We start from the raw sequence: 12,500 nt of genomic DNA, 5'->3' as shown, positions 1-12,500 counted from the left end.
TTCCTAAAGAGCAGTAAATGGCATAATCAGTCAGAAAACAATGTATGTTGCTCTTCCTTTGTTGTTGTTTTTTTTTCTTCCTTTGTTGTTTAGTACATTTCTGCATTTGTCCAACTGCATATTTTTGATATTTGCAGGTGTTGTTGCTTCTGTTTATCACAAAAAGTTTCGCTGCATTCTGGTGGTGTGGTGTGATGTATATTGCATGCATATTCATACGGATGTGCTTCAGTTCATGAATGTGTCTATTATATGTTGGCCTTCATAAGGCTGCTCATAAGTCCACATAAACTATGTATGTAATGCATGAGGTATAATCATGAGAACATTGGAATAATATGTACATGAGAAATATTGTTTTACTTCTCGTATAATACAGACATACATTTTCTGTAATATTCAGTACCTCAGGAGGACACCATAGTAAGAGACACAAGGGAGTTTCAAATCCATCCCACAGAATAAACACAGTACTCTAGAGGAACTGACCTGAGCTGACCTGAGCGCTAACTGATGTTTGGTGTTTTTCTCGGCAGTGGGAGGAGATCAGCGTGATGGACGAGCGCAACACGCCCATGCGCACCTACCAGGTGTGCAACGTGATGGAGGCCAACCAGAACAACTGGCTGCGCACGCGGCACATCGCCCGCGACGGCGCCCAGCGCGTCTACGTGGAGATCAAGTTCACGCTGCGCGACTGCAACAGCCTCCCCGGCGTGCCGGGCACCTGCAAGGAGACCTTCAACATGTACTACTACGAGTCCAACAACCCCAGCCTGTGGTACATCAAGGAGAGCCAGTACGTCAAGATCGACACCATCGCGGCCGACGAGAGCTTCACGCAGGTGGACGTGGGCGACCGCGTCATGAAGCTCAACACGGAGGTGCGGGACATCGGCGGCCTGGGCAGGAAGGGCTTCTACCTGGCCTTCCAGGACGTGGGCGCCTGCATCGCGCTGGTGTCCGTGCGCGTCTTCTACAAGAAGTGCCCGCTGAGCGTGGTCAACCTGGCGCAGTTCCCCGACACGGTGACGGGCGGCGACTCGGCGCTGGTGGAGGTGCGCGGCGCGTGCGTCAACGACTCGGAGGAGGCCGAGCCCCCGCGCATGTACTGCAGCGCCGACGGAGGCTGGCTCGTGCCCATCGGCCGCTGCGCCTGCAAGCCGGGCTTCGAGGAGCACAAGGACTACTGCCAGCGTGAGTACCCGCCGCGTGGCGCTCGAGAGAGAGATGGGCTTTTGGCCCTCATGGGCTTGGAGTCTCTGTGCTGTTTGTTGCTATGTGTGAGGTTGTCAGTAGCACAGTAAAATGCTCGTTGAAATCGGGGCTTTTGAGAAGCTCAAAGGCTTCAGCCAGTTTGAGTGTCTGTTACCTTCTGTGCTGCTCTCTTACTGGAATCAGCAGGGCTTTGCCGGTTCCCTCTGGTCAGGGAAGAGTCACTAGTTTATTAAAAATGAGTCAATGAAATATTTGCACACATAGGTGACTTATAGATAGGTGCACCAGTTGGCTTTGATCCATTCCATGATAATTGGGAATGCTTGTTTGCACTTTGTGTGGAAGTGCTTTGGTTTACATCGCACTACTCTGTTGAACATGTTGCCTCTGTTTTTGGTGAACGAGTTATGCTCAGATGTTTAGCTTTGTCTGCTGGTGTTTTTCAAAGTGCATCCTCAGAATATCTGGAAAAATTGGAAAAATAGAAATACATACAAATGAGTGAGGTATTTTTACACAAGTTTGTGAACATTGCATTTGAGGATTTGTGCGTGTGTGTGTGTGTGTGTGTGTGTGTGTGTGCTTGTGTGTTTGTGAGAGAGAGAGCGATAGAGAGAGAGAGAGAGACAGAGAGAGACAGAGAGAGAGAGAGAGATGTGGGTATTTTGGGAAGAATGAAGGAAGGTTTGAGGGTGCTGGAGACTGACATGTAACAGTGCAGGCACAGGGGGAGGCTGTAGTCTGAGTTGACTCACCGTGGGGAATTCAGTCTGCTGCCTCTAGCAGACAATGCAGTCCGTAGCCCTCAGACAGCCTGAAGCAGTGGGGTGACATGTGACTGTGTGTATGTGTGTGTGTGTGTGTGTGTGTGTGTGTGTATGTGTGTGTGTGTGTGTATGTGTGTGTGTGTGTGTGTGTGTGTGTGTGTGTGTGTGTGTGTGTGTGTGTGTGTGTGTGTGTGTGTGTGTGTGTGTGTGTGTGTGTGCATTTATGTTTTCTGCTGTTTGCTCTGGGTGTTTGTGACTCTATAAGGATTTTCCCCTATAGCGCTGCCATGTTTAAAAATGAAACACTTAATTAAACACTTTAATTGCAACAAGAATAACGCTGAATCCCAGCACTACTCCTTCCCCCATCAATTCACCCTACCCCTCCATTTTGGATGTTGCTGGTTTGGCCAGGGTGTCCTGGTTCTTACGGAGATGGATTACTGTGATCTATCCCTCCAAATGTCCCTCCTAATGAAGCATATTGAGATGCTGGATAGATTAGAAGAAACAGAACATGTTCCCAGAAAGCTTTAAACACTGATACAAGAAGTGAACTAAGCCAACACTTTTTTGTATGTCTTTGCAATAGTCATATAAAAGTACGAACTCTATTGGAAAAAAGAAACGTAACAGTACACCTTAATCTGTCTTTGATCTGTCCTGCCAATTTGTTCAGAAGACAAGGTGTTGTCCCTCCACTCCCCAGGTAAAGATTGTACCCCCTACCACATTGAGGGCATTCTAAAGTAGTAGGGCAAACCTCTTACACCTCTGTAAGCAACCATCAAATTCACCCTTCCTTTCGCTGTTCTTCCCTCCTCTCTCCCTCTCTCCCTCTCTCATTCATCCCTCGTTCCCTCTCTCCATCTCCTTGTCTCCCTTCCTCTCAGCCCCGGTCCCTGGGGGCGAGCACAGCAGCCCTGGAGTGCGTCTCCACGTGGCGCTCATCAGAAAAACACGGCGAAATTGGCGCGCGGCAGCTTCCCCGTGTCTCGGGGAGGATTGCGGGGGCGGGCGAGAGCGAGGGGAATTGTTGTTGCGCTGAAGCAATTTTCTCTCTCATTCTCCAACACAATTTAGTTACTGTATTTATTTATCTGCAGAAAGGCAAGCAACACGTGATGGGTTTTTTTTGTCCCTTTGTTGTCAGAACGGAATGGATTGAGCACAATAATTTGTCTCAGGGAGAGAGAGAGAGAGAGAGAGAGAGAGAGAGAGAGGGAGGGGTGGTGTAGTAGGAGAGATGGAGTAGATGTAGTTCTTAGTTTACATATATGTGAATATATGAGTGTACTATAGGTGTTTGTGTTGGCTTGTGTTGTGTTTCTTTGCATTTGTATATTATACATTCAGTTCCTGTGTTTGTGAATATGTTTGTGTGTGTGTGTGTGTGTGTGTGTGTGTGTGTGTGTACATGTGTGTGTGAGGGACCTCTTGGCTGCTGCATCTCTGTACCTTGCTAATGACAGCTGAGTGGGCTCATGTCGTCTGGTAATGGCCTGGATAGAACCCCAGAAAGAGGCTGGCAGTGATGCTGATGATAGTTCCACACACGCACGCACACACACACACACACACACACACACACACACACACACACACACACACATACACACACACCAGAGCAGCTGGCTTCAGGCCTCTGTTTCAGTGTAATCCATGTGATTCACTCTCCCTTGCGTCCTCTGCTATGTCCCCTCCTCTAATATCACTAGAAAACACCAAAGCATATAAATGCATTGCATTGTGGGAAAAATCTGCTGTCATGGGTTATTTTGTGTAACTTTAGTCTTAAGAAACTCTCAAAATATGTATGTAATAAGGAAATAAATAATATGTTGACTTAGCCCCCAACTCAGCTACCAGTTAGTCTATTAGCACTTTACAACACCTAGAATGCATTTGCATACAACCCACGTTTGTGCTACCCAAATAAATTGCCGATTAATTAGCCTAACAACAACACAAAATCTCTGCAGGTGACAGTTGATTCATATTATTCATTTAATGCCTACTAAATCTGAGCAACAGAGGCCGGGGGTGGCTGGAGGGAACAATGTGTTCTGACTTTCAAAAACCTCCACATGTCGCCACACACACAAACAGACACACACACACACACACACACACACACACACACACACACACACACACGCACACACACACACACACACACACGCACACAAAGACACGCACACACGCACCCACACCCACCCACCCACACACACACACACACACACACACACACACACACACACACACACACACACACACACACACACACACACACACACACACACACACACATACACACACAGCCCTATCTTCCTCTCCATCTCCGTGCTGCCATTTTGAAAAGGGATAGGAAGTGAGCCTGTGCAGTGATTCATTTCTCTCTGAATACTATTAGTCTGAGTTATGTCAGTGGTCAATAAAAAAAAGAGAGAGCGAGGGGCCCGCAAAGCCTCCTTAACAAGGCTGCAAACTCAATAAACAGCGAGAAAGGGCCGTGCTCTGGCCGTAGGTCGCCTCACATGGGTTAGAGGCCTGTGCTCACCACAGAAAAGTGGATAATGATTTGGATGTATTGACAGAGAGAGGCCAAAGGGTCACGCACTATATATCTCGGCTCATGTCCACCAATGTGACTTATGGGTATGTGTGTGTGTGCGTGTGTGTGTTTGTGTGTGTGTGTGTGTGTGTGTGTGTGAGTGTATGTCTTTGTTTATCTACAGTATGTGAGTGTGTGTGTGTGTGTGTGTGTGTTTTATCGAATTTTGGGGATTTGTGTGCATTGTTTGTAAATTGTAGTATGTGCGCATTTGTATGATTATCTGTAGCGTGTGTACTCATGTGCATATTTCCAGTTCTCTGCTTCAGTGTGTGTATGTGTGTGTGTGTGTGTGTGTGTGTGTGTGTGTGTGTGTGTGTGTGTGTGTGTGTGTGCCAGTGTGTGTCTCTAGTTGTGCAGAGCTGAAATTTAATCCAAACCTGACATACACTTTACTGCTCAGTGTATTGAACTGCCAGCCATCTTAACCTTGAAATATAGCCAGTGGTGTTTGTGTGTATATATGTGTGTGTGTGTGTGTGTGTGTGTGTGTGTGTGTGTGTCTGTGTGTATGTGCGAATCTGTGTGTTCCCTTCAAACCTTTTCTCTCAGTGACTTCTTTATGTAAGAAGTGGGTGCTGGTGTCCCTGAGAAATGTTACCTCATGAGAGTTATTTGATGAAGTGTCTTTAGGTCCTGCCACTGTTCTCTGAGGTTCAGTGTACAGTCTAGTCTCCCACGCCTGCTTTGCTATGGGTGGGAAAGCTAATCTCCTAAGCTTTCTGTGAACGACCCTCGCTCCCTCTCTCTTTCTCTCCCCTCCATTCCTCTTTTTCTCCCTCTATCGCTCTCTGCCTTTCTCTCTATCTCTTGCTGTATGCTGCCAGGCCAGCTGTAGAGGATTCTGATATGAACATAACTGCTGCGTTCATCGAATATTCAGTGCGCTCATCGACCGGCGGCGTAATCCAAACGTGGGAACCTTCGGGGGGTCCTCGCCCGAGGTCGGCCGAGGGATTACTCTCGACGTCTTCACAACTTCGCGCAGACGAAGCCTCGCCTCGCTCCTATCTCGCGGCCGCGTCGAGATCAGACGTCTACGATGGATCAGCGAGATTAACGCTCTTACTGTAATCCCACGCGTAGCGGAGCGGCGGGAGCCGAGGTGGCGGCGCCGTAGGAATGTTACGCTCGCTTGGGAAGTTAATAACAGAGGTTATCGTCGAGCGAGAGAGCGAGAGAAGCCTCTGAAGGCTGCTTGCAGGTGGGCCTTCAAGTGGTTACTGGCCAAGGCTGGATGTTTGATTCTCTCTCACCGGAGGACTTGAGCGCTGAGAGCAACAGGTCGGCGATGGAGAGCACTCAGCTTTGTCTCCGCGCTCTTGCTGGAGATGGAAGGGAGGAGGCGTTTTTAAAGAGGCTCCCACGTTCTCAGGGCAAATCATTTCTGGTCGCGAGGCTGCGAGACGACTCAAGCGCTCAAAAGCACTCCATCGCCATCGGTTGGGCTCAGGCCTCCGCGGACGAGCCTTTGTTTCCTGCCCAGCGACCTCCTGGGCCTCGCGGTGTCTGTCTGAGAGTGCGGAGGGGCTTTTGTGTGCCGTGAACGGCATGACAGGCTTTGTGGCGGTGTGGTGGAGTATTAAGCCTTGCGTCCGTGGCCAGGATTTACCCACCATTCCCCCTGCACTTTTGAACGCCGTCAAGCTTCTTAGGTGTGGCAAAGGCATTGTTTGTAAGCCCGTAAATAAATCATCGGAGGGCGTGGGGAGACAAAAGCCGTTCAAGTATGCCTTTTGTCAATTGTTGTTTTATTTATTAATTTTGTCTCTCCCTTCCTCAGCCCCCACCACACCACATCACCACCACCCACCAGAGACTCTGCCGTTGCTTAGTGAACAAAAAGGGCCGCTCTCCCCACCCATAGACAGGCCCCCTCCACCGCCGCCGCCTTGCCTTGATGTATTCAAATGAGTGTCTTTTAGCTTGGCCTCTTTCATGTGGCAGAGGTGCTAATGGGTTCATTAATGTGTCCTGTTCCTGCTCCCTCTCTCTCTCTCTCTCTCTCTCTCGACCTCCTAATTAGACATATTCCCCATTTGATGCAGTTGCTGTAGCAATTGTTGTTGTTGTTGTTGTTGTTTTTCTTGCTCAGGTGGAGAAGTGTTGCCTTTTTTATGATCATCTGCCCACTTTAATGTCTGCTCCCCTCTTCCTCGTTGTGTTTGTAGACCACTCAGCTGAGGCTATCCCTGCCTCTTTAAATATTGATGCAAACCCCTTCATGGATTCAACTCTCTACCTCCAACTGCCACCCCGTTTCACCCCCCCAACACACACACACACACACACATACACACATATTGCAAAAAAGACTAATTGGCACTATTAGAAAAGGCAAACAGAATAATAGCCAGTGATGAAATCTAATTAGAGCAGCTGGGGGTTGGCACAGAGCGAATTGGAGGGAGGGGGTGGAGGCGGGTGGAGGGAGGGTGGAGGGGGTATCGGGGCATTATTGATTAGGTGCCTGTGGTCCTGGACACTGGCAGACAGCAGAGATACGATGGCACCCTGGACTGCCCACCTGTGCTGTCACAGTGCCACACGGTACCACAGCCTGGCATAGGCTGGCATGGCCTGGCACCCTTCCTCTGAGGGGACCACACTCACCCCTGATGACGCAAACACGCCGCTGCTAGCCGCATGCAATATTAATGCCTTGTGTTGCAAGGGCTTTGGTGTGAGAAAAAGGGGAGTGTTTTTTCCAGTGGATTGCTCTGTGTGTGTGTATGTGTGTGTGTAGGAAAGTGTGTGTGTGTGTGTGTGTGTGTGTGTGTGTGTGTGTGTGTGTGTGTGTGTGTTTGTGTGTCAGTCTGTGTTCTCTTTTTCTAAAGCGCTAACTGAATTTTTAGCTAGGAGAGATGGCTTTTCAAGCCGTCAGGGGAGAACAAATTGAGCCATGCAGGAGGAGGAGGAGGAGGAAGAGGAGGAGGAGGAAGAAAAGAGGGGAGAGGAGGTGGCCTGTGAGTTCAGGATAGCCTTTGTGTGCGGGCTCCAGAGACTCTGTGCTAACAGCGCTGGATATAAAGAGCCACCCACATGGTCAAATAGACTGGAGACATAAATCCCTTCTATCACATATATTATCTCAGTCAAGTTTGGCCTGACTTGAAGCCCCGGATCTCCCCCTCTCCTCATCTGCTGCCCCGCTTTATGAAGCACATGGAGAGGTGTTGGATATTGCTGCCTATTATTGGATTCCCATGCAAATATCATTCAAACATAAAGCCTCAAGGCTCATAAAGTGTTCAATGACCCCCGTCTCTATTTGATTAAAAAACGGAGCGCTAAAAGGCGGAAGGAGTGAGAGTGGCTGGAGTGGCCTGGAGAGAGAGAGCCACCAGAGAACCACCCACGCCGAGCTGCTCCCACTGAGCCTGGGCTGGAGGAGCACCGCTCAGCACAGCAGCACGCGTGCACACACACACACACGCACATGCACACACACACACACACACACACACGCACGCACGCACGCACGCACGCACGCACGCACGCACGCACGCACGCACGCACGCACGCGCACACACGCGCACACGCACCTCTTTATAGTCTCCCACTCCAGTAATACCACTGACCAGTCAGTGGCCTTAACACATGCACAATCACAAACACACACATGCACACTAACACATTCACAACCTCTCTCACACAAACACACAAATGCACACACCCTCTCTCTCTCTCTCTCTCTCTCTCACACACACACACACACACACGCACGCACACACACACACACATACACACACACACACACACACGTGGGCAGCACAGTACAACCATTTCTCAATCTGTCCTGCTGTGAAACTAGATCAGGTCTACTCTCCCTATCTCCCTACCTCCCTACCTCTCTTTCTCTCTTTCTTTCTCTCTCTCTCTCTCTGTATCTGCCCACTTTCACTATCTACCCTCTCAAACTCTCTCACTCCACCTCTTCATCGTTATCTCTGTCTGTCTGAACACACTTTCTTTCCCTCTCCATCTATGTCAGCTCTCTTTCTCTCTCTCTCTCTCTCCCACTCCCTGTGTGCCGTGCTGCTGCTCTCTCTCCTCCCAGCGGAGCCTGTGTTCTGATTCCCAGTCCTCTCCCCGACCCGTATGCAGCTCTTCCCAGCGCCTCTGCAGTCAGTCCTCTCAGGGGTCCACTTGCACAAGCGGGGCCCAGAGCGCCGTGTTCTGTTCCGTGCGCCGCGCGGGTCCCGCGGGGAGTCTCATTAGGCAGCCGCAGCATTCATCAGGGCCCGGCGCAGCAGATCTGGGCCAGATGAGAGGCGGCCTCCCCGGCCCCGGCCCCGGCCCGGTCCGGCTCCTTTTGTGCGGCCGCTGGCACCGCTGCTCTGGCGCTGGCGCTGGTCTCGGCGATCCGGTCTGGCCACGGGTCAGGTGCTTATCAGCCTCCGCGCAGAGCACGGAGAGATCACAGAGCAGCCCAGATGAACTGTGTGTGTGTCTGTGGGTGTGTGTGTCTCTGTGTGTGTGTGTGTGTGTATGTGTGCGTGTCTGTGTGTGTGTCTCTGTGTGTGTGTATCTGTGGCTACATTCACATTATTTTTAAAGCTGCAACAGTCCTTGTCCATACAGGCTCTGTATGAGAAGCCGTATTTGTCTATATTACGCTCAATAATTGCTCCTGGCACATGCAGGCATACAGTATGTAGCATTGTAAAATGCACAATTTGACTGTGCAATAGCTACCAGCAAAGACAGCAAGGTAGCCAAAGTTTGCTATTACAGTTGTTATCTATTAGTATCAGTTTTCATGGGCAATCAGACATCTGATCTCTCGTTTCTTCTGAGAAAGGGTCCCTAAGAGTCTTTCAGAGAAGGATCATTTGAAAGGAGAATGATCTATCAGGGAAGGGAATAGCAGAAGATATTTTTTACCTTGTTATCTTTGAATGTTTACAGGATTCCCTGTCCGAATTAAATATGTGTGTGTGTGTGTGTGGGGGGGGGGGGTGTTAGGATTTGTGGGAGGCTTCTCAGATACTCCATGGATTGACAATGAGGAGAGGTGTACAATGGCTGTAAGACATGGAGCCGGCTGTAATCAGCAGTTGCCATCAGTGAGACATTGAGCCGGTTGTAATGAGCCAGTGCAGATACTGAAACAAGATAAAAAGAGCCGGCTCTGTCAGGCTCTCTGTGATATACTGTACTGTAGTGTAGCTACTCTGATGTGGACATCACTGAGGCCACCTAGCCCATTGGTCATCATAAGCCCAGGCCCTGGCTCTGGCTCTCCGTCTCTGATAGTCTAATTTAGACACCACAGACTACAGTAGGTGGCTTAACCCATTCCTCCCCTGTGCACAGGCTCTGCCTGTGTGTCTGTGCTGCTCTGATGCGGGCCGGACACGGCTGACCGCCTGCCTCTGACCGCCCGCCTGTGACCGCCCGCCTGTGTGTGTGTCTGTCTGTCTGTCTGTGTGTCTGTGTGTGTGTCTGTGTGTCTGTGTGTGTGTCTGTGTGTGTGTCTGTGTGTCTGTCTGTGTGTCTGTGTGTGTGTCTGTGTGTGTGTCTGTGTGTCTGTGTAATCCCCTGTGCTCACAGCAAATAGCCCCAATCTGGAGCAGCAGGGGATTATGTAATCACCAGAATGACTCACCCTTACACACAGACACACACTCGCTCACCCCATTTCTCTCTCTCTCTTTCTCTCTTTCCACTCTCTACATTTCTGGCTGCTCTTTCCCAGTTCACTCTCTACATTTCTTTGTTTATTCTACTCTACTCTCTCAGATCTTGTCTCTGTTCTCTCTTTCTCTCTCTCTCTTTGCCTCCACTCTCTTTGTTTTCTGTCCATGTTCTTCTCTCTGCTCTCTTCTCTCCTTCTCTCTCTCTCTCTGAATTGTTTGCCACCTCTAGTGTGCCTTCCCTTGCCTTGTTTACATGCCCTCTTTTACCCTCTGTTTGCGCTTCTCTCTTTCTTTCCCCTGGTGAGTCTTTTTCTCCTGTCCTCTGGTAATGTCTGCACTGCTCTATCTCTCTCTCTCCCTCTGTTTATCTCTCCTCTATTTCTCTGCATTCTCTCTCTCTCTGTGCTTCCTGTTTATCTGTGACTATTCTCTCCCTCTCCCTCTCTCTCCCTCCATCTCTCTACCTGACCTCCGGAGGGCTGAAGTGGGCCATGCATGCTGTCGGCGTCTGCCACAGCCAATTAGAGCGCGGCTGGTGGACCCAGACCTCCGCTGCCCAGTCACCTGTCATCTCCAGCTGCCTCCACTCCTCCATCGCTTACACACTCATCGCTCTCTCTATCTCTCTTTCTCACTCGCTCTCCCCGGCCCATCTCTCTATCTGTCTGTTTTTTCCCCTCTCCTGTCTCTATGTACCTCTGTATCTCTTGTGTCTGTCTGCATCTACCCCCCCCTGCCACACCACTCTCCGCCTCTCTCCCTCAGTCTCGCTCACTTCAGCTCTACGTCATTTAAGCTTCGCTGGCATGGACATCTGAAACAAGATGGTGATGTTGGAATATAGAACATGTAAAGAACATCTGCAGTCATGTATGGTTCTCTCTCCATGCCCCCCCCCCCCCCCCCCCACACACACACACACTTCCTCCTCACTCCCATTCCTCCCTGGGTTTAGAGTTTTTGTATTCTCAGTCTAGGCTGTCTATTTCTATTTCTATATCTGCCTCTTATCATTCTGCTAAGTCTCCACCAATTCCGTTTATGTATCTAAGCATGATCCTTCCAGTCGGTCTACATTTCTGATGAAATCTGTATTCTGTGTAATCTTTCTAAGCTTTCTAGATGCCTCTCTCTCTTATCTCTTATCCCATCCTACATTTTAATATTCATTGGCTAATCCCCCAATAAGTCTTCACCTGCAGGTGGAATCTATTGTGTCTTCCATCAATGGACTTCTTTCAGTTATATATCCTAGCATTGTGCTTTCCTGTGGCAGTGCAAATCCCATCTCCTTTCTTGCTCTGTTCTGTGAGTGTGCCCACAGCGAACTGCATATCTCACCATCTGTCTGGACAAGGGAAGGATTTGGATTTGTGGAGCAACAATAGCTCATAGTCATGCTGATGTTTTTTTACCCCTTTCCTGGTGGTAGCTGTAGCCATAGACTTAGCTATAGAGCTATAGGCTTCTTTGATGTATCTGGGCCAGACCAGGGCCAACTGTGGGCCAGAGGACAGTTGCTAGCTTGGAGACTGCAGCAGAGGTCTGTGTTATTCTTGTCTCTGTCCTGGACTGTGCTGTGAAATAACTCTCCCAGTGGCCTAACAGATGCCAGGGCTGGCCATAGCTGCGGCCAGTAGCCCACCTGGTGCAGGAGAAGACCACTATCAGGCTCCAACAGATACACGCTCACACAGAGGGGGGACTTCCTGTTGGCCGTGTCACCTGCCGTCGCCTCATGACATTTTGACTATCTGTCATAGCTGTGGATCTGTCGATCTGTCTGTCTGTCCCATGTCATTGGATATGTCCGGAGTGACATAAACAAACAAACAAACAAGCACACAAGCACATCAAAACAACCTGATTATGTATGAATTATAAGAGCATGCGCCAGGGTCTCACATGCCCTTTGACAAAGCTGTCCTCAATGCCAACGTAAAGGCCACACAGCTGTTCATACCCACACACAGCATAGAACACTTTGTAGACATAGAACAGCATAGAGCACTTTAGTGAAACACTCACCCATATCTCACATACCAGTGCAGGTCACACAATCATTCACATCCTCATTCACACATCCCTTGATGCTCACATGAAGGCCACACATACACACTTACACACTCATACTCATATGTCTTACAGTACAGTATGTCATATGTTGTAATTGTAGAGTGCAGAAATGTCAAGGTTGTGTGCTTTATTACAGTAAAGCTCCTTATCAGCAGAGTGTTTCCTTCCTTCAGAGAGACTCAA

At 49.3% G+C, this 12,500-nt stretch overlaps 1 protein-coding gene across 1 annotated transcript in view; it reads left to right on the top strand.

Annotated features, from left to right (window-relative positions):
* The window catches only part of epha4b (eph receptor A4b), a 113,455-nt gene that overhangs the window by 24,129 nt on the left and 76,826 nt on the right, over window positions 1-12,500 (top strand). Inside the window, exon 3 of the mRNA XM_062553630.1 lies at window positions 537-1,197. Coding sequence (XP_062409614.1) covers window positions 537-1,197 — 661 coding nt within the window. The remainder of the gene's footprint in view (window positions 1-536; window positions 1,198-12,500) is intronic.

The sequence above is a fragment of the Sardina pilchardus genome, chromosome 2 (genome assembly GCF_963854185.1).
Source record: "Sardina pilchardus chromosome 2, fSarPil1.1, whole genome shotgun sequence".
Classification (NCBI taxonomy): Eukaryota; Metazoa; Chordata; class Actinopteri; order Clupeiformes; family Clupeidae; genus Sardina; species Sardina pilchardus.
This window is presented reverse-complemented; position numbering and strand designations above follow the sequence as displayed.